General features: G+C 41.2%; 1 protein-coding gene across 4 annotated transcripts in view; it reads right to left on the bottom strand.

The window, feature by feature from the left end:
* The window catches only part of APP (amyloid beta precursor protein), a 295,324-nt gene that overhangs the window by 104,099 nt on the left and 167,637 nt on the right, over positions 1 to 23,588 (bottom strand). For 2 of the 4 annotated variants that reach the window (XM_073363102.1, XM_073363091.1), the window contains exon 7: positions 18,835 to 19,002. The exons of the other annotated variants lie outside the window; for them this stretch is intronic. In XM_073363102.1, the coding sequence (XP_073219203.1) occupies positions 18,835 to 19,002 (168 nt within the window). The remainder of the gene's footprint in view (positions 1 to 18,834; positions 19,003 to 23,588) is intronic. 4 annotated transcript variants of the gene reach the window in all.

The following is a 23,588-nucleotide window of genomic DNA, read 5'->3' as shown; positions in this document are numbered from 1 at the left end:
CAGGACAATCTCCACAAGAAGAAAAAGAAGAGAATGACCTGGAGTATCTGGCTCCCATTCAGTGCTCTAAGAAGAGGATAGCCACATCTGTCCAGGTGCCCCTGATTGACCTCAACGATGTCTGTCAGGAGCACCCAGGAGACGTACGACGGCTATCAGTCCTACTGCACCATCTGCCGCAAAGGCAAGGAGCTGCTCTGTGTAGCAATGCAGTACCACGTCTGCCAGCAGCACCCAGGAGACGTACGGTGACAGTGAGCGGGCTCCATGCTTGCCATGGTATGGCGTCTGCACTGGTAACCCAGGAAAAAAGGCATGAAACGATTGTCTGCCGTTGCTTTCACAGAGGGAGGGAGGACTAACGACATGTACCCAAAACCACCCGCAACAATCGTTTTTGCCCCATCAGGCATTGGGAGTTTAACCCAGAATTCCAATGGGCAGTCGAGACTGCAGGAACTGTGGGATAGCTACCCACAGTGCACCACTCTGTAAGTCGATGCTAGCCACAGTAGTGAGGACGCACTCTGTCGACTTAATGCGCTTAGTGTGGTCATACACAATTGACTGTATAAAATCGGTTTCCAAAAATTGACTTCTATAAAATTGACCTAATTTTGTAGTGTAGACATACCCCTAGAGAGCTACTTCCTTGAAGATGACCTCAAATGGAGGGAGGGGGGAAAGAGAGAGAGAGAGAATTTGAAAATATATGGAAAAGACTAAAATAAGGAGTAGGTTTCTTGGGGAATTTTCCCCTGGTTTTTGTTAGAAATTCAGGGCTTGTCTAGTCTGGAAGACTCTGTGGTAAGTGGAGAACTAATTAAATGATGAAATCAGAAGAGTCAAGATGCTGAAAGCTGAGCAGATGGAAGAGGGGGAGTGAGAAGGGTTTTGAGTCACACATGTTAAAAGAGCATTTTGAACATATATTTAACTCTGACTGAACACTCTGAAGAAGGAATGCCTTTGTTAAAGATCCCTTTTTAATTATGGTGCAAAAGCTCACAGTAAACATCCCTGAGACCCATAAAATTCCTCCAGCAAAACAGGGAAGACCAGACTTGACATACCTTAGAGTAGTCAGGGAAAAAAACAAGTTACCTCTAAAATCATGTGTGCGCACACCTATACAAAGACAACCCTCATTCAGATGGCCTTCATATGTCATAGAGGAGTAATAAAGGAGTAATAAAGTAATAAAGCTTTATTACTAAAAATAAAAATAATTAAGTCATAGAGTAAAAATAAAAATAATAAAGTCACAGAGGAGTAATAAAGTAATAAAGCTTACAGCCTTGTTCTTCCTCTACCCTACAGCTGATGCTGCTCTCGACTCATGCTGCGATGTGTGCTGGGGGAGGACAGAATGCGCTTGGAGCCTGAGGCTGCCCAGAGGGGGAAAGAATGTGGGTAGTGTAGAGTAACAAGATTTTCAAAGTTGACAGAAAGGCCTCTGTTTTCAGGGGAAATGGGCTTAAGGTTATGGTTTTAGTGCTTCCATGCCACCCCTCACACTTGGGAGGAACTCCTTGGATACATTTGCAAAACTAACACATCATCCTCTTCCAAATCCTTCCTTACAGCTCTCCTTTTCCGGGATGCTTATCAGAAAAACTTGACACCAGTTAGGCCACTGGTGGGCAACGACCACTGCTGATCCTGCTGACCAGTATAGAGTCTTTGTTTCCTGGCACACCCCCATTTGTCTGTCTGTTTCCATCAGTTTTCTTATACTAAGATTGCAAACTCCTTGGGGCAGATACAGTCTCTTCGTTTTGTGTTTGTGTAGTACTTCGCCCAGTGGGGTTCTGGTCCATGACGGTGCCTCTGGCATTACAGTAATATAAATAATAAATCATACTGCTCCCTGTCGCATAGGTGCTGGAACTAGGGGTGCTGCTGCACACCCTGGCTTGAAGTGGTTTCCATTGCATACAAGGTTTACAATTTGGTTGAACGACACTCAGCACCTCCACTATAAAAACTGTTCCAGAACAGCTGCCCTGTCGCTCTCCTCAGGTAAGCTATCCACGTCAATCTCCTCCCCTGTCATCCTGTAGATTTGACTCAGTGGGGAGGAAGGTTAGCTCAAGATTTTGAGCAGGAATTGAAGGCTCCCTGGGAAGTGAGTGGAATAGAAAAGAAGAGGGTGGCAACACATGAAAGGCCTCTGGGTGGGTGGTGATCCCTCAGTGTCACTGCACAAAGACAGCCTGCTGTCAATTTCACCAGCTCTACTTGCGGGCTGCTCTTTCTTGAAGCTAGTTTGCAGGGAGTGCCAAAAACCAGGACAAAACACTGTTTGCCTGTAAAAACTAACTGGAAACAAGGAAAAGGTCCTGAACATTGTAATGTTCCTGGTTTTCATGGCCATATCATCCTTAAGTGTTCCTCTCTATGGAAGGGAAGACACTGTTGCCGCCCCTTTGGGTTTTAGATCAGGTCTAGAGAACTAGGCTTTATTTCTCGCGATGTGTGAGGATGTGAAGTGGTGCTGGAGAAGGGAGTCTGGGTTGGGAGAGTAGGGGAGTTTTCGCTGCTTTTGTCCTTCATCTTAGAAACCTAAGTGTAGTCTTCCTTAGCATTTTCAGGACTAGTCAATTTATAATTGTATTGCTGGCACTCTCTTTTGAGGCTCACACTGTCGTGAAACAATCCAGTATGTGCTGGTTCATGGCTGGCTAATTAAACCAGATTAACTGTAAAATTTTGTAAACCTCTTATTACCTGGTGATCGTCCGGTAGTGATATCCCAGCACATTTCTGTACATCCCTGCTTTCTCCTAAATATAAAGTTATGGCTTCTTACCATGGACCAATATGCCTCTCTTTCTCTTCCTTTAATCTTGTTCCATCTCTCAACTAGTAAATTTCTTTAAAAAAAAAAGCACTACAGTTTTACAGTCATAGTTTGTTTGCTTGCTTTCTGGACTTTTTTTTATAGGACAGTAATACTCAAGCTGAACTACCTAGCTTTAGACTGAGTAATTTGTCCACATAAGAACTGTATTACTGTCACGTAAAACAGTGTCTCTCCTAAATTAGCAGTGAGAATATTGACAACTCATCTTCCCAAGACATTCCATAAATAAACTTAGTGGAGGATGTGGGAAAGGATGAATTAATGAAAGCTTATGTTAAATGCTGTAAGTATCTGAATTTGTTTAGTCAGCGACTAAAAAGCTTTGACCTAAATCTTACACTGATGATATAGTTAAATATATTGCATTTCAGAAGTAATCTATTCATTCACTGAATATTATATTATGTATATATACACTACTATTCACAAATTATATACCGCTCCAATGAAATACAGTCATCTTGTGGATGGGAGAGTTGCTATACATGTGTGTGAGAGACAGTGTTCCCATGTACTTAAGTGCATACCTATGTATTTTTTTTGTACTTATGTATTTTAAGTATTCTGTATTTGGATTTAAGCATAAGTAACATTTTATTTTTAATCTGCAAATGCTTTTTCAAAATACTAAAAAAAAAAAAAAAAATCACATCCCTCCCAACTGCCCTGGATTCTGGTTGGGCCCTGGAACCCACTGTCTCACTCTGGGAGCTTCAGGCCATAAGTTCAAAGCTCCATAACCATCGGCAGACTTAAACACTGGTTGGGCCTGAACTGCGGCACTGCTCCAAAGCCATGCCAAACTTTGGAGAATTACAGATCCGACTTCTGGAGCTAGAGAACATCTCCTTTTAAAGTGTGTTTATTGAAGAACTCAAACAACATCTGTTGAAACCTGAGTTCAGGGCTATGTACTATTCCTGTAATAGCAGATCTCATGATCAATATCCGCGTATGGCATTATCACAAAAGATCACAACAAATTTCCAATACTCAATCCAGTGGGCTGCCATATTGAGATGGAATTTAAGGGACACAGGAATCACCCAAATTAAAACTAGGCTAGGACACCCAGGCTAATGTATTTTCTATCGGAAAAATAGCCATTGTGTCTCGAGGCCAGATTTTCAGAAAAAGTGTCACTTGCATTAGAACTGATCATATGCATGGGGATTCATAAATTACACATTAAAAGGAGTCATGGCTAGGTCCCATTATGAGACCAAACTTTTAGTTCCTCTTCAACTTCAAAATGTTGCTGTACTTCTAAGGAAACAACAAAATGTCACTGAATTAGGCAAACACATCCGAAAAAACGTTAGAATGGCACACAATTGTCATAATTTCCACATTACAAAAAAGAAGTGAGGCCTTTGTGACTGGAATATCCCACCTCTCTCCCTTTTTCAAATATATGCTTTTCATGGGTTTTGTTTTAGGACATTCATGAGTTTAACTACAATGACTTACAAGTACAGTTTAATGGAGTTACACATCCATTGCTCCCTGGAAGGCCTTTCTATTAACCGTCGTTTTTCTTCTCCTGTTTTTATTTCCTTACCTCCTGTCCGGGCTCAGATGTCTTGTCACAAAAGTCTGTATACTGATTCTCTCATATTTATTCAATTAAGTAATCTACAGCTTAATTACACATCTTAATCTACGAATTTCTATAGATTCGGACAAAAACATTAACGGTACAGGGATGAAAAATTACTTCATATTTAATGTTTTGGAAATTATATTTGCTTTCAAACTTACTGTGTAAAGCTTTCAAACTTACTGTTACATAATTCTCAGCCTATCAGCCTTTGAAATGTAACAGTTACATACTACTGCTGTACATCACAGCAAGGTAGAACATCCAAAGAAAATACATTTGAGAGAAAGTTTACTATAATTCTGAGAAAAGCCATTTTTGGGGAAGGAAGTTTACCTTTCTTACACTGTTCACCACCCAGTGCCTGTACTGGCATTGATACTCTCTTCTAGTTAGCACAAAGCTAACTTTCCATGTAATATCTCTAAGATGCAACCTTTCCTATTCATCCACACAACACAGCTAAAATCGTCATTCGGGCTCTCATCATCTTGCACCTTGATTACTGCAATATTCTTTTCTAGGGCTTTGACAAATGCAATTTTATCTTACTCCTATCCATTCAGAATGCTGTTGCAAAGATCACTTTCTTAAACAGTTGCTTTGACCACGTCACTCCTCTCTTTCCATCCCTTCACTCACTCCCCATTCTCTATCACATCAAACATAAGCTGCTTGTCCTCACTTTCAAGGCTGTTCATCGGCTATGTCCATCCTACCTACTACCTCTCAGACATTACTGAAATGTTGTCTCCCACCTTATGATACCAGCCTCCATCACCCATGTGTTACATTTTCAAAGAAGCCCCTTCGTGCTTTCTCCCAAGTTGCCCCTCATGTTTGGGAGGAGCTCCCTATGAACATCTGCAAAGCTACCTCATTATCCACTTTCAAATCCCTCCTCAAAAAACTCTCCTTTGACATGATGCATAAAATAACCTTGACAACATTTAGGCTGCTGAACAAGTATCAGGGCGTAGCCATGTTAGTCTGTATCCACAAAAACAACAAGGAGTCTAGTGGCACCTTAAAGACAGGTGCCACCCGACTCCTTGTGGTTCATGCTGAGCAATACTGTCTCAGTACAATGGGGTCCTGTGATGGTTTATGGGGTACTCTGGATTGAAAGTCACTTTGTTACCCCCTGCTTTTAACAAGAGGGGGTCTTGCATGTGGTGACTGGGTGTTAGGTCCCTAATAGCTACAGCTTTTCAGCCACAAGCCCTCTTGTGGGTTATGCCAGCCCTGTCTTTGCCTTGCAGGTTAAAAAAAATGTACCCCAGTTCCCAAGTCCCCTTGAAGTATTCCCCTGTGATATCCAGCCCCTGACAAGGCTACTTACAGAAATTACAGATCCTCTGCTCCCAAGGTTGCCAATTTTCTAATTGCACAAAACTGAATGCACTTGCCCCACCTTTCCCCGAGGCCTCACCCACCCACACCATCCCTTCCCCAGGCCCAGCCTCCTCTATCCCTCTTCCCTCCGTTGTTAATTCTCCCCCACCCTCAATCACTCATTTTCACCAGGCTGGGGCAGGGGGTTGGGGTCCAGGGTGTGGGCTCCGGGAGGGGGTTCAGGATGCAGGGTCCAGGAGGGGGCTCAGGGCTGGGGTGCAGGGTGTGGGCTCTGGGAGGGGGTTCAGGGCTGGGGTAGGGGGTTGGGGTGTGGGTTCTGGGAGGGGGTTCAAGGATGAGGCAGGGGTGTGGGCTCCAGGAGGCGCTTACCTCAGGTGGCTCCTGGAAGCAGCCAGCATGTCCCTCTTCTGGGAACTGCGCAGAGCCGGGCAGGCAGGGAATCTGCCTTAGCCCCGCCGACTGGACTTATAATGGCCCTGTCAGTGCTGCTGACCAGAGCCGCCGGGGTCCCTTTTTGACAGGGCATTCCAGTTGAAAACCGGACACCTGGCAACTCTATCTGCTCCCAGTGCCATGTACCCCATTTTAACAGTTTTATCTTAAATCACTGCTCCTGTGTAATGCACAGCACTTGTGAGCACTTATAATAAAACTTAAATAAATCTTATTTTGAAACAAGAGAGCATGATGGAAGCAAATGGTTACAATTTAGAACAAAATTACAAAACATTAACTAAGGCCTACACTTATTAATAGTTACCTTTCCTATCTAATAAAGTAGTTTTCCCCCCAGCACAGGTCAGTCTGTTGCAGGCTTCACAGGAACCAGGATCCAATCTTTCATGGAAAACACTCCTGCTCAACAAGATTGCTCCTCAGTGAATGGATGCAGAGTGTCTTTGTCTGCCCTGTCATATACTGAATCAGTCTTTTGCCTTTATTCACAGACAAGGTGATCTCTGTCTGTTATGGTGTTCCTTTTTACCTGCATGTGGTTTTGATTATTTACAATTGTCTCTGATGGTTTTTCACTGACTGTTCTGGGTAGAGTTACCGCCTTTGAAATGCAAAAAACCAGGCACTCCCCCTCACAAGGCAAGCCCACCACAACCCTTACCCCCAACCACAATGCAACTCCGCAACACCTGCACCCTTCAACAGCTATTCATACAGTATCGAGAGAGAGAACAGATAAAATGATGTTATCAATCTTCTTACTTAAACTGCAGAAGTGGGAACACTGCAGCATCTTTAGCTGGACGAAGAAACTTTTAACATTAGACATCCCCGTGTATTGTGATGATAATGCAAATCTTTAGATCCACATAAAAAAAAATCCCGACAGATTAAATTATTTTTCTGGCAACTGGAAAATCCATAAAAATACCGACCAGGCCTGTCAAATACCAGCCACATAGTAATCCTACTTCTGGGATGGGGCAAGGGTAGGCAATTGAACAATACATTAGATAATCAGCCAGTCAAGGTGGGGTGACCACTCCATCCCACTTGAATGGGTCATGACCAAGACACATGGTTACCTGGTGACTAACTTTTACTCCAAGACCATAAAGGCATAATTCTCAGTAGTTACATTAATCCTTAAATACTACCAGTACATACATCTCGCAATGATTATGAGCACTCACAGGTTACAAGCTTTCAATAGAGACCTCACTAGCTACCCTTTATGGATAAATATAATGAAAACAGTGTATTAGGTGCAGTGAGTTTGTCAGGTCTGAGACAGAGTTGCTTATAGAGAACAATGAACCCTTTGCCAGTTAGCCCCAATGGGCCTCTGCGCCACAGGCTCTGGCCATGACCAGGGCTCCTAGGCACTAAAGTAATACAAATAATAAATCATAATAATAATAATAAAAAGTGTTACATAGTGACTATACTGGGAAGGGAATTAAGGAAAGAAAAATTGCCCCAGTTTAGGGAAAAAATGGTAAAATACAAAATCCTTCCTCACTTGTGTTAAATACCTTGAGATTACTACTAAGAAGTGAAGGATGCGGAAGTACTTCAAGCATTTACCTCCTGCCAAAGTGATAAAGGAGGGGCAAGCCCCTACAAAAATATCTTTGATCTCTAATACAGAAAAATAAATTCTTATTTGTAGAAAATTCCCAGGCAAACGAAATTACTGATCAGCATCTGAGAAGCTTCTATTTGTTCCAGCCATGAAACTTGGCCAAAGTCAATTCCTATAAGTTGTAAGGGATGTTGTTAAAAATCACTAACATCTGAATCTACCATCTTATCAAACTCTTGCCATAACCTTATGCATGTTCAGGTCTTTGTATTGTTGCTATTGTGAATACTAATCCATCCATTATGCATTCTAAAGTAAAAAAATCCAAATCCATTTTAAAGTGAAGTTTCATACTCTATGCTCATTCCATATATGGACCAAGGACAAGCCATAAACCCAACTTACATTATCATAGTTTTAAGTGGCTTGTCCCATGTATGCTGATTACTTATACTCAATAAGTCAGCTGTGACTAAACAGCCACAGAAGGTAATATACATAAAAATAAATGTATAGATAAGATTCATTGGAGGACAAATCTCAAATAATTACAAAAGAGACCTTCATTCCTGTGATTGTCCCTGAGTCTCATCTTGCTAAAACTGGCATCAAATTCATCAAGATATGTGTCCTGTCTCTTTCCTGTGCCAGAGAAACAGAAGTCAGCAGCAGCAGGCAATCCACACAGGAGAGGGAACTGCCTCAGAAGACTTTTCTTAAGCTAACCCCCCGAGCTAGTTCGATCCCTCTGTTAAGAATAGAGTGAGTGCCTAGATAATAAAATCGCCCTTGGTAGATTATACCTGGGGACTGGTTTAATAAACATTTGTAATAAATTCACTTGTGTGTTTTATTCATTCAAATTGAAGACTTCACACTCACAAGGGGGAGCACAGAGCTGCAATGTCAAGCTTAGATTAACTTCTATCAAATATTAGGTTTTGGGGATTTAAAATTTTAGCGCTAGGCTTCTACACCTTAAATTATGCCCTAGGGAATGCTATGGTGAGTTAAGGCTGCAGCTGGCTTACTGTAATGAATCTTTCCCATCCCATTCTGTACGGTCAGAAAGGCACTTCTTGGATGGAACAACTTGCAAGCTCTGCTGCTTTTATATAGCTATAGTCCTGCCAATTACCCTATAAAACTCAAGAACAATGAAAGGTCAATGCCATCCAGGGCAGATGAATGTGTTCTTGCTCATTTGCTTGTTTTCTGCCCTCAAGCCTGTTACCCGACCTCCATCTGTCTGGAGCGCTCATCTGATAAATAAGATGGAAAGAGCCATTTAGTTCTTTAATTAAAAATTACGTATATTTTTCCCATTCTGCTTACACATATGCAGCAAAATATTTCAATTCCTTACTGCTAAATATACTCTGGATGTTGACATGGACATTTAGCTGTCAAAACATTTTACTTCCCGTTAATTAGAGGGATGTCAAGATCCAAAACAAACAGCAAACTGATCAAGAAATTTACTGAGAACAGGAAATTATGGTTTTACAGACTTTCAGCATCTATTCTTGAAAGGGGCAGATTACAGTGTGTATTATATTTGAAGACATATTAAACCAGATAGTACATAGCATTGTGATGTGAGGTAACCCAATTTTCTTGAAGTTTCACTGAGGAGCACAAATTCAAAGTGTTTTAAGAAATATGCTTTTGTCAACAGACACTAATGGTTTGATGCCAGATTTGAAGTCAATGTGAAATTAGCCTATGCAAAGAGTAACAGCTTAAGACATACATGTTAGACTATCCACATCTTGTGCATAATAGCACAGTCAATTTGAAAAGAAAATACTTTGTTTGATACTGTATTTTAATTATTCAACGGATGTTCCTTAAAATAAAATTAGGGCCCTACCAAATTCACGTGAAATCTGGTCTTTTGTGTGCTTTTACCCTATACTATACAGATTTCATGGGAGAGGCCAGCGTTTCTCAAATTGGAGGTCCTGACCCAAACTGGAGTTGCAGGGGGAACACAAGGTTCTTTTAGGGGTGTCATGGGTATGGCCACTCTTACTTCTGTGCTGACTTCAGAGCTGGTCAGCTGGAGTGTGGCAGCTACTGGCTGGGCACCTGGCTCTGAAGGCAGCGCCCCACCAGCAGGAGTGTAAGAAGTAAGTGTGGCAATACCATACCATGCTACCCTTACTCCTGCACTGCTGCTGCCGCCGGTGGCTCTGCCTTCAGAGGTGGGCTCCTGACCAGCAGCCACTGCTCTCCAGCTGCTGAGCTCTGAAGGCAGCGACGTCACCAGCAGCAGCGCAGAAGTAAGGGTAGAAATACTGCAACGCCCCCTACAATAACTTTGTGACTCTCCCCCATCCCAAACTCCTTACAATCACAACACCATGAAATTTCAGATTTAAATAGCTGAAATAATGAAATTTATGATTTTTAAAATCCGGTGACCATGAAATTGACCAAAATGGACCGTGAATTTGATATGGCCCTAAATAAAATGGATGATACTAATTTTAATTTTCCCTGCTTCAAATTACAGTTTAAAGCCAAAACACATACCACTTACGAAATACAATTACTGCTTAAATTGATATCGATTTAGCAAGTTGAGTAGTTTTACTGTTTTCAACATATATTGGGGGGATGTTATTCAATTCATGCTCCACCCAAAATCCCATAGTGACAGGAAGTTTCTTCTAAAATGTCAGCAATTGAACACTTAATGTTGACAATCAAAATGGTCATCATTAGGCTTCAGAATTTATGCAACTGAAATGAATGGAATAGCTGGGCAAGTTCCATTGTTTTGGCAGCCTTAGCAACACAGCCCAGCCCAGGAGCTAGATTTTTTTCCTTTTCAAATATGTTAAATTCTTTAGAAATTGATGGGGCCCACCAGAGAAATGATACTGATGTGTATTGCTGAGTACTCCTAAATTGTTGTTATGCCAATTCTGAAATGGGACTTAGGACATTCTAAGTCTCTCAGGCTCTTCTGAAAATGTTAAGTTATCCAGTAGTTTGAAAGAGAGTCTGCATTAAGCAAATCTTCACCGCAAGCAACGTTCTTTAAGATTAACTGGTGGGACCCCTTCAGTTTAATTGAAAATGGATTATTCTTTTGCTAATGCTAATATTCAGCCTCGGTAAGACCGGTCAACGCCACTGGAGGTAAATATCAGTGGATATTTTTCCTAAGAAATAACATTTGACAGCTGATACCTACATTTTACTTAAGAAATAAATGTCAGAGAACTGGTTTTCAGTGAGCAAGGAAACATATGTTAATGTGACCGTGACTCCCTTACATTTTTGAACAAAGGAGATATGCAATGCATTAAAATTTCTCAAAACCTATTTTAAAAAAAAGGACAATTAGCAACAATAATAATATGGTTGTACAATATATATGTCATACATATTTGGCTTAAAATCAAGAACAAATGAAATACAGACCTAAGGATTTAATGATATTCTGAACTCACCAAATTACAAATGCTGGTACTGTAGAGGCCTGATAACAGAATGTTATATTGTATTCCATCTTTGGTAAAATAAGTTAAACCTAAGGGAGAGGCAAAAGCCCCAAATCTGAAGTTCTTTGCCTTTGAAGAGTTATATCCTTTCTGAATAACGTTAACAATTGGACCTATATTAAATTCGTGTTTCTGTTGTAGTTTTAAGGACAGCTTAAACAAATAAAATTTAAAATCAGTAAACCAAATCCTATAACTGGTGAATTTATGGTATGAGGAAAATATAGAAATGGTTCCTTCAGAATAGGCTACCTCTGGTCTATTTTGACAATGGATATTCACACCAAGGTCATTTGATCTGAATTACTTATTTGACAGATCCTAATGGCTCCTCTGAAGTCACAATGGATACTAATGTAGTGGAAGTTTAAGTACTTAAATTTACATTGTACAATGTGTGTATTTTGTATTGAACCTCCTTAATAATGATCAATATGGAGGGGGCATGTGCTCTGGAAGGCTAAGAGAATTGGTGATTGATATTTAAAACCTTTAGCCTTTAGGTTAATGGGTCAATTCCAGTGTAGTTCAGTGGTGAATGAAACCATGAGTTTTGCAGTCTTAGTCCATTCCCAGGAGACAAAAATCTTTTTGACAAAACTCAGTACACTTGGCAGACCAATGATATACAGAAAGGCTAAGGATTGGATGAACATAGCCTTCATATGAGATGACAACCTAAGGGACATCAGCAGAGTAGTGTGTGTGTGTGTGTGTGTGCATAGGGAATGCTAGCCTTGCTCTATGGAGAGGGTAGCTCTGCACCTCTGCAAGTCCCACAGAAGCTCTGTCAGTTTTGTCCTTGTGGTCTTCTCTCCATTCAGACTTGCCCCATCTCAAGAGCTGCCATACGTTGCCATCCTGGCTTCCCAGTGAATCCTCATATCCTTCTGACCCAGCCCACCCCTGAACATCGAAGCAGGTTGATATGGAATTAAACTCACTGTGATTAAACAATGAGCCAAATGGATGTTGAACAGTCTATTTTGGCACCTGCACAAATCCTACCCAGATGAATTTTTACAGAACACTGGGGAAAAAACAAAAACCTGTGCTTGGATGAGAATGAAGGACAGAGTAAATAAGTGAGCATGCATGAGTATAGCAAAGAGAACAAGAGGGAAATAGGAAGGTGATGGTTAGAGAGGAAGGAACAAAATGGGAGTAGATTGCAAGAGAGGGATGGGGAGGGAAGAACTGGGTGTCCAAGTCTGAAAATCTGGTCATCCAACTGTGGATAACAAAAGCAGACTTTAGACTCTAGGGCTGTCAATTGCACAACTTTCATGAGCAGTGAATTTACACACAGGAAAAAAAAAAAAGAATGCACAACTGACCCTTATAAAATCTCAATTCTGAAATTATTCCTCTTTTTAAAAAAAACCTTCAAGCATCAAATCTGCATTATGGAATAACAGATTGGATTTTCTCCCTCTTTCCTTTCTCCCTCCCCACCAAAAAAAAGCCTTCTCAGAATTCCCAAATGGGAATTTGCCGTCTTCATTGAACTAAAACCAGGTTATAAATAGAAACCCAAGAAAGCATGTGTCCATTATATCTCCAGATTTAAATAAATAAATAAAAAAAAGAATTATTTTCCTAATGGATTGGATTTATCAATCAATTTATTTTAGATCCACACCGATTCTGCTCTCTCTCTCTTTTTAAGCACTGTGCAAAAATTGTTGGGTCGACCATTCTAGAACTACAAGTCTTTTATCAGCAGAACAGACAGAGCACAGACAGTAATAGGAAAAACTTCTCCTCTCTTTCCCATCAATAAGGCGCAAACCTGATCTAACTGGACAAATTTGAGGGTGGAGGGTAGTCACCAGCCCCATTTAATCCATGGCCTCCCTTCAAAGACCATGGACATGGTCAACAATTGTGTGGGTGGCTGTTCTGTTATGTGGACACCTGCTAACTGGGAAATGGACTAGAGCCAACTCATTCCATTTAGGTCATGTAACAACCAGCCAGCTTTCTGCCATGACTGACCTGTGCTGGATTCTACCAGGTAACCTAGAGAGGAAAGGCTCCACATCCCATTACCAATATTCTGGGCTTGAATCCTAACATCTTTTTCAGATGGTCTCATAAAAAAGACCAAATATGCAAATATTTGCTCTTCAGTCATAGATGCTTCTTGGGCTGCTAAATGTTCAAACTCAACACAAATATACATGATCATTGCAGGATATTATAGAAATAATTTTTAATATCACAGTATAGATTTGATTTCATAGAATATCAGGGTTGGAAGGGACCTCAGGAGGTCATCTAGTCCAACCCCCTGCTCAAAGCAGGACCAATCCCCAACTAAATCATCCCAGCCACGGCTTTATCAAGCCTGACCTTAAAAACCTCTAAGGAAGGAGATTCCATCACCTCCCTAGGTAACCCATTCCAGTGCTTCAGCACCCTCCTCCTGAAAACGTTTTTCCTAATATCCGACCTAAACCTCCCGCACTGCAACTTGAAACCATTACTCCTTGTTCTGTCAGCTGCTACCACTGAGAACAGTCTAGCTCCATCCTCTTTGGAAACCCTTTTCAGGCAGTTGAAAGCAGCTACAAATCCCCCCTCATTCTTCTCTTCTGCAGACTAAATAATCCCAGTTCCCTCAGTCTCTCCTCATAAATCATGTGCTCCAGCCCCCTAATCATTTTTGTTGCCCTCTGTTGGACTCTTTCCAATTTTTCCACATCCTTCTTGTAGTGTAGGGCCCAAAACAGGACACTGTATTCCAGATGAGGCCTCACCAATGCCGAATAGAGGGGAACGATCACGTCCCTCGATCTGCTGGCAATGGTCCTACTTATACAGCCCAAAATGCCATTAGCCTTCCTGGCAACAAGGGCATACTGTTGACTCATATCCAGCTTCTCGTCCACTGTAACCCCTAGGTCTTTTTCTACAGAACTGCTGCCTCGCCATTTGATCCCTAGTCTGTAGCAGTGCATGGGATTCTTCACTTGTCCTGTTGAACCTCATCAGATTTCTTTTGGCGCAATCCTCTAATTTGTCTAGGTCTCTCTGTATCCTATCCCTACACTCCAGCGTATCTACCACTTCTCCCAGTTTAGTGTCATCTGCAAACTTGCACTATTTCCACTTTCAACCAATAGAATCTTTCCCTGTAATCAAATTGACAATGTTGCTCAAACCAGAAATAAAAATTGTAATTAGATGCTTTAGGTAAGTAACTAATGCCCCATTCTGCAAGCTATGCCATATGGGCTGACCCTGCACAGAGCCCCAATGCAGTCAAAAGGGTTTGGACACAGAGATCCACCTGCTTGCAAGACTGGTACCTACCATGACACTCTAAACACCTGAAGTGCAACATATGTTATAACACTATCTTCCTGATCCCACAAAATCTGTCTGGTCCTCACGGTAAGGCTCAGATGTACAATGTTTACCATGAAAAGCTCAGCATTTGCCAAAAGATTCCAATGTTATTGTTCACTCTAACTAGAGGGGAAAAGTGTGGAATCTCATATTTCACTATGTAGTAACTATGCAGGAAAACAGTGATTTTTTTTAAAAAACAGATCAATGTAGGCAAGTTTCAAAATACTCTGGTGAGTGACCATACAATGACAAACCCACAACATGATTCTCATAGCCGTTTTCAATTTGGATTTCACTTTGCTGCACATTAACTATGCAGAAGAAACTGATTAATGAACTTCTCCTGGCAAAAGCACTCAGATGCCACGGTGGTGAGTGCAATATCAGATTTAGACAGTAGTTGGAGAAAGCTACCCATTTTCCTTCACATCCGTGCAGCTATGGACAATCAACGCTCCTGCAACCTCTAAAAACCTGTGCAGGTGAGTCATGGTTCCTCTCTCCTACTCAATAAACTAACTTTTTATAGTTATTTTTCTGCAACAAGGCCCTTCCTCTATGGAGTCCCATAAGGCTCAGTTTCTCAGCTTTCCCTTGAACAATTTCGTCTCATTTTCAGTCTTCACTGCCATTTAAACTGAAGATATTTAACTGGACGTGCTGTTGACATATTTAATTACTCCTCCCTCTGTCCACTCTCTATGCCTATAATGATCAAATAAAACCATGGGTCCATCTCTGCTACCTGAAGCTAAATGTTGAAAAGTCAGAAATACTTTTCTAGGGAAAAAGGAGCATACTCAACAGCAGAGAAGGATTAAGATTTATTGGAGCCCTGGACACAAAGAACAGTTGGACCCTCCCCACATACCCTCTCGCCACGGGGCCCTGCCCCACTCCCTGGCCAGGTCAGAAGCCCAGAGCTGGGCTGTGGTAAATGCTGCCCAGGGAACCTGGGCCACTGTGCGGACCCTCCATCTGCCCTGGTGGTGGGCTCTGGGGGGAACAGTGACATGGGCGGGGGGCTGCCCTTGGGAACCTTGGCCCCCTGTCCAGGGCAGGTGGAGGCTCTGGGACACCGCACAGCAGCCCAGGCTTCCTGGGCAGCTCTTACCATGACCTGGCTCCAGCTTTTGGCCTGGCCAGGGGGCGGGGCTTCAAGGAGAAGGATGAGGAGCGGGGAGGGCATAGTTTGGTGCCAATTGGGGGTGGCAGGGGCACTTCTACACAGGTTCCAGAGCTCCTAGAGCCCAAAGAAGAAATTCCCCTGTGGCGGGAGAGGAGCACTAACAGAACATGCTGCTGCGGATACTGCTAGTTACACGGGCTGCTTCTTTAAATTGGGCACAAGGTTGCAGCCTTTGAATCCCATTGTGCATGGAAACATTCTGGCAGGGGCATGGTCTGAATTAGACACCTTGCTGCAAATTAGCTTTCTCTGTCCCTGCCTTTCCCTGGCAGCTGGATGGCGCTGGCAGAGGGGGATTTGCTCTCTCTCTGTCCTCCCATTGACATGGTGGCTTCTCCGCATGATGTCCCCTTCATGCTGGAAGAAGCAAGCCCAGTGTGCAATCTCCTCCCTCCCAACTCCCACATGGCAATGAGTCTCAGACCATGGGTCAACTGCCTGGGGGCTCGCAGGCCTTGGGCTGTGGAGCGGAAAATAGCAGTGTAGACATAGGGCTCAGAGGCACGGTGGCTGCAATGCAATTGGCTTATCGCTAGGGCCCAGAATGAGCTCAGGGAAAGCGATCACTCAGTCCTGGCAGCAAGAAGTGAATTGCACTCCATAGTTCTGGGTTTCAGCTGCATGGGGTAAGGCTCCGGGCTTCAGATGAAGCTCGGGGGAGGGGAAGGAAGCACCTGGGCTTATGGCTTCAGCCCATGGGCACTGGAGTGGGGAGAGGGCAGGGGGCCACTGCCTTAAGGGCAATCATGGGTGGGGGACAGTGGCGAGAGCGGCCTCAGGGGAAGTAGTAGCACGAGGGTGGGGGCCTTGGGGAACAAGGTGGAGCGGGGGGCCAGGTGACATGGTTTGGGTGCCGTGGGCACTCCCCACTTCTGGGGAGCTTCCGGCACTCCTGCAACCTTGTGGCTTCTGCTGGGGTTTGGAGCGCCATTTTTCTGTGGGGCCCCAAATTGGCCAGGGCCTCTGGGCAAGGATCTGTGTGTTAATCCACCACTGGTCAACAGTTTCATCTTCTCTCTCTCTCACTCACTTCTGGACTTAAGAATTTACTATCTGTCTCTATCATATCCCTCATCCTTGATTCTGAACTTTACTTTTCCATCATTCTTTATCTACATATGTGCCCATCACCAATACAATACCACCTGAATTTGCTATTGCATCAGCTCTACCTTGGCTAAAAATTCTCAACCATACTTTCACCTTTCTTGCTATAAATCAACTCTCCATGGGCTTCCCAAGTCCCAGCTTTTCCTGGCACCAGCACAGAACATACAAATGCAAAACTACAACCACATCACTCGTCCTCAGAGGACTCCATTCAGGTCTTATTCAGTTCAGGACTCAGTTCAAAACTGCACTTTAATTCTTTCTGAAGAGTACTCTGTGAACTTGTTCCATCTTACACCATAATTATTCTCTCTTTCTACTACTCCTATCCCTCTTCTCTGGCACTTGCCTCCTCCATGTCCTTCCATACAATCTTGCGACTGCTAGTGTGGACTCGTTCTCTGCAGCTTTTATCTGAATCCCTCTCCAACTCCCCAAATGTTTTGAAAAACTCATCTGCAAAATCCTCTTTTCTTGCTTGCCTACACATTATGATTCCCCCACCCCATGCTACTCTCCACCCCCAAACTCACTCACACACTCGCTCACCTTTGTACTATTTAAAGCTTTTCTAGACACCGCTTGTCAAATGTTCTACAAAATTAAGTCACGGTGGGTTCCTGCTAGTCTGGCTGCATTGCTCTTTTCTTGTGAGCAGGCTGGATATTGGAATCATTCTTGTACATTTCATCTGTAAACAGAGGCTATAATTCCTATGAATAAAGCAGATGGGGCTGTTCATAAATTATGGAACTTATAGGGGGAATGACTTCTTGATTATGGATGTTTGTTTCAGGGTTACAAGGGGTGGGTGGGCCTTGAAAATTACCAAAACATATGTTACATAATTTATGGACAACCCCCATGCAGAGGAAAAGGGACAGTACAGGAGGCTCACAAGCCAAAACACATCCAGATTAAATGTAGTCTTTGATTTATCAGCTTCAGTATTCCCCAGTGGGGGACAGCAACACTTCACAAACTGAAGACTCAAGAGCGAGTATTCCTTCTCCATGAAAGTTAACCATTAAAATGTATGGTGTATTAAACATAAAATAGGCAGCAAGTAATTCATATTAACGTGTATCATCACACTTGAAGACCTAAACCTCAAATGGCAAATATATTTCTTCTTTTCGTGTAAAAAATTTATATTTCCAAGTTACTTATTACACACATGCACACGCACACACACTAACAACCAGCTTCCAAAAGGAAGAAGTGAATGCTTAATATTTAAGTGTGGAAATAAATATCATGACATTTTGATGTGTTTGTGTTGCTTTGATAAAAACAGGAACCCAAATAAGGAAATACAATATAAAACAGCATTTTCATGAGATTCCAGAACTATTTTAACTCACTTAAAGCTTCACTAACAACTGGGTATAAATTTGGTTTTGAGGGTTTTTTTGCACGTGCATAATACATGCATGAAGACAAACACAGAGACAAAGAAATGTAAATACACTTTTACAGAAAGAACTGCATGAGACACCGTAGCTGTTAACTGCCTTGTTGACAGAAATGTTAAAGGACAAAATGTTCGTTCCCTAGTTGCAAGACTCTTGCATCTATAACATAGATTAAAGAAGTCATCACTGTCATGCTGGATTAGAAAGACAGATATTAATGAGTGAACACACTCTATAGAACATGGGCAATTATAACATCTTGACAGAAATATGGTTAGTGGTAGCACAGGCCCATCCCAAGAATCAGAAAAAAAAATCGGTTACAAACAGCAGAGTCAGTGGCAAGAGAGAGAAAGACTGCTACAGGCTTGAGAGGTCCACTTACTGACGCTGCCACAGACTGCCATGCAGTATTCCTCAGAGTCAAAGTTGTTTCGGTTCCCACCACATCCGCCGTAAAAGAATGGTGCACACTTTCCTTCAGTCACATCAAAGTACCAGCGGGAGATCATTGCTCGGCAAGGACCAGTCTCAGCTTGTTCAGAGCACACCTCTAATTATAGGAGATGTGGAGGAACTACATTTAGCATGAAAATGGTATTGTCTTTCTTTTCATCTACACAAGTTTACTTACATGTTCTAACTCTTGCATTTTAGCTACAAAATGGATGCATCAAGGAAGCATCTATATCTTTCACAAAGCAATTCAACTACTACACTTTAACTCACTATCTAGTCTCTAAAACAATGTATTCTCATCTGGATTAACACAACTAAATCCCTCCTGCTCTACACACTATTTTTGTACTTGTATATCTATTTTGGTTAGTGGCATGATTATTTGCTGAAATAGTTATACTTTATAGCCCCTAGTGTGGACATAGTTATACTGGATAAAGATGTCTTATGGTTCCCCATCTCTTATGGGAGTCGCTATACCAGTGTCCACACGAGGGGTGTTCTATCACTATAAGTATACTGGTAAAGTTAAAACAGTACAACCTGTGTGTGTGGACAAGCCCTTAATTGGAGTTTTGCCCATAAGGAAGTTTGAAGAATTGTCTTTGGAGAAACTCCTGATAGCAGGAAACATCAACACATTGAACTATTAAAAAATACATCTAAAATACTGAGATTTCATGGCTTGTAAAAAGACTATATAAATGATGCAGGGAATAAAATTCCTTCCATACACACACACAATCATTTTGGTTGAAACTCCCTCATGTGTAGAAGCTCAGCGCAAGGCTTATCTACCACTTAAATCCACAAAAGCCCTCAAAATAAGATTTAAATGGTGCATCGGCTTTGTGAACAGGGCTGATTCTCCTCCTTACTTAACATATCATATGACAGTACGAAATCTGCTTTGAACATATATCATGATTTGTGTTTCTCAGTTTTCACTGGGAGCTAGAACAGTCACTGCATTTGCATTGAAACTCACCGGGAAATCTGTGGGGAACTGAGCTGTACAAATTAAGATCAAAGAATAAAAAGTGAATGCAGAAACTCTGTCCTTAAATTGGAATTCAGCCCATCACCTGGACACATATATAACCCTTTACCAATAATGTTCCAAACAGGAAAAACAGCGTTCACATTCAGCATGCTGTATATCATTTGCAAAATTGTAGAAAATAAATACCAGTACTTCCCCTGCTATGCTTTCATCAGACATGGGTTCAAAATAATGGCAGACAACTGGTAACTTATCTACAACTGTTTCTGACATTACTTTACAAGCCTTAATTTTGTGGAAGGCTGACTCTTTACTACTGAAATGGGGTCTTCCCCTTGGTCACCTCAACACCTGCTAGTGTATGTAGCAATCGAAATCTCCCCACACTCATCACCCCTGAGAGGCTCTCACTGGCATTAGCCCAGATTTGGAGAGTCTCATTGGCTGCTTCACAGCCCTTTTTCTTCTAGGCTGTTTGGTTTATCTCTGTTTAGCATATAACCCTTCCCACCTCCTTTCTGCAGTGTGCATTTTATATCAAATTTCTGTAAGTAATCAACACACGTCTATTTATATCAATAATAATTTACTGTAAAGCATTTATGATTGATCCAACACAAAGCTTTACACAGACACATCAACAGTGTATTAGGCACTTACACTATTTAGTTTGTAGAAATGAATGAAGTAAGTTATGGTAGGGGAGAGTTAGCATCTTACTTTTAAAAACAGGACAGGTATGATTAATAGTACACAGTGTTTTCCATACAGGTTACTCTTGCTTGATTTTTACACAACATAGTTATATAGTCTACACACAAAGTAACTTTCCCTGGTTTTGAATATATGGAGGAACCCCACAAATTTCATTTTAAAAATTAATCACTGGTAGAGTGATTGACATTAAAGAGACAGGTATAATCAAGAACAGTTTTGCTGAAAGAATACCAAATTTCAAGAACAAAGGGCCTTACATTTGTTGGTCTTTTAAACAATAATTCAGTTAATGGAACTGTCGGTCAACCTCAATACATAAAGAAGTAAATGCCTTCCAGGATTCCCTTGATACACTTCATAACAAAATTTAGATGTAAGTTATTTTATCATTTTATATTTCACACACTCTTATCAGTATGTGAAAGTTCCAAAGACTCACTTTTTAATCTCTGGGCTTGACTCCACTTACTGGGGGATTGACTCATGGCAATCGATCCACCGGGACTCAATTTAGTGGGTCTAGTGAAGACCCACTAAATTGACAGCCAATCGATCTCCCGTCGACTAAGTGTGGTGTAGATACCACAGTAAGTCGACCTAAAGTATGTCGACTCCAGCTACACTATTCATGTAGCTGGAGTTGTGTAACTTAGGTCAACTTAGCCCCATAGTGTAGACCTGCCCTCACCAGTAAGTGGGGACAATCCCTACATGTCTCACACATAGGAACAATAAAGCAATGACTTTTAGTACACTGTATATTTTTGCTACCTACATAATGTGAAAAATAATGAAGATAACCCATCAATGAAATAATGGCAATGATAATCAGGAATCAACTCTTGGGGCACTACAGACATTTATACATATTAAGAATTCATTTGACTGGCAGTCAGAAAAATGCCATTGAGTTTAATATGACCCTTGCAGTAGAACTACTACAATCAGTTTGCATGAAAATGGAAAATATAGCCCTTTAAAGAGTGACTACTCAATCATGAAATTAAATCAGACTCCCTCCTTGAACTTAATGCAGAACTAGAGACATGCCTTCCTTTTCCCTCCCCAGGGGGAAGCCGGAGCTACCACAGGGCAAAATCCCCCTCTCAGATCTACATCGTAGGTCTTGACACCTTGTATGGATGGTGTTTCATTGCCAGGAGACTGGAATATCAAAACATAGATCTGCTGTGTGGGGATGAGAGGAGAATTGAACACCTAGAGATTAACAACAATGCAGGATACAACCATGGGGCTAGATCATCACTTTATGACTTGCCCTGATCAAGGCAGCAGACTGTAATTCAGTCAATATCCCTCCTGGTCTCCCCTCTGCTTGTCATCTGTACTGGGATGGAAGAAGAGTAGCTTTCCCTCCCTCGCTGAAACCCATAGTACACATAACTCTTGTAAGACAGTAAGGTGGTGCCTTACAACCTAAGTCTTTTGCATGGATGCATAGGGCTAGTGAAGATTTAGCCCATCATCTGAGCGCGATGATACACTTACAGTTAGCAGCAGAGAGTACATATTGCACAATCATGTCATTTAGAATTAAAAACATTCTTTGCATTTAATTTTTTCCCCAAAAATATAAAAGACTCACTAGTAAGGCCACACTGGGAACAAATTATCCGTGATAACTAGAAAAATTAAATTACACTGTGGCAAAATGTTAATTTTCATTTTTTAATCTTGTTTCTGAGAACTGATTAAGAACTGAAGCAACTCTTTGCCTTTGGCTGCAAGAAAGCAAGGCAAATTAAAGAGAGCGAGCTTTTCTGTAGTGCTTGTTATAGCTGAGATTTCTGAACAGTTCAAGTTCTAACCTGCTGTTTTCACATGCTCAGACTTTCTCTAACAATCCACTTTTGGTACTCAAAATTTCCAGTGCATTGTCCTTGCCCAGAAATGAGGGTTTCCTGTTGCTAGCCTGTCCAGAAAATTTATGCTAAATGTTTACAGCTCAAATTTTTGACTTCTAATGGGCAGAAATGATTTTTGTCTCCTATTTGACAAAATTGCCATACTTTTTCCACACAAGTAACTAAAAAAAGCTGAACTTTTAATATAGCCAGTAAGTATCTCTCTCACGAAGGGATATCTCCATATCAGTTTTTTAAATGACTAGATAATGATGTTATTGATTGAAAAGCAGCTACTGAACAGGCACAGTAAAACACTTTGAGTGGTCAAATTGAAAAGCATACATTTTTCAAACATTTGGACTTTTGGATTTACAGCTGCTTACACCAAGCTATTTCACAAGTGCTCATTGATCAATGTATCATTAATAGAGGTAGTTGTAACTTTTGCAGGAAAAGTTTGCATGCTTAAAGATAAAATTATCTCTCTGCTTTTCATATGAAAACATTTTCATATTACATTTTCTGATGAAAAATGTTTCAAAATTACAATTTTCCCACAGGAAATGACAATTTCTGTTTTGACCATTTGAATTGACATTTTTAAATGAAATTTTTTTGTTGCATTTCAACTTAAAATGTTGTTTCATTTTTGTTTTTTGAAACTGAAAAACTGACACAAAATAATACCTAGCACTTAACAGTTAATAGTAATACCTAGCTTTATTACAAAGGAGATAAGTATGATTTTGCTCACTTTACAGAAATTTTTGCTTCATTTCAAAATGTTAATTGGAAACAAATGTTTCCGGTTTTCTTTTTTCAAATTGGTTTGAAACTTTTTGTGGGAAAACCAAAATGTTTCAACTGAAAAATTTCCAATGAAATTTCTCATAGGAAAACATTCACTTTTCTGACCAGTTCTTATTTTGTCACCTTAAGGACCTATTCCACCTTAAACATTTTAAAGATGACTTAACAGGATCTGAGCACACTGAAGTGTAGTCTGTTTCACTCTTCAAAAAAATCTAGAAAATGAAATCTAAAGAAATACAGTGGATATTTTCAAAGACAAAAATGGGAATTAGACAACCA

The sequence above is a fragment of the Lepidochelys kempii genome, chromosome 1 (genome assembly GCF_965140265.1).
Source record: "Lepidochelys kempii isolate rLepKem1 chromosome 1, rLepKem1.hap2, whole genome shotgun sequence".
Taxonomy (NCBI): Eukaryota; Metazoa; Chordata; order Testudines; family Cheloniidae; genus Lepidochelys; species Lepidochelys kempii.
The sequence above is the reverse complement of the archived record's forward strand: the minus strand, read 5'-3'. Positions and strand labels throughout refer to the sequence as shown.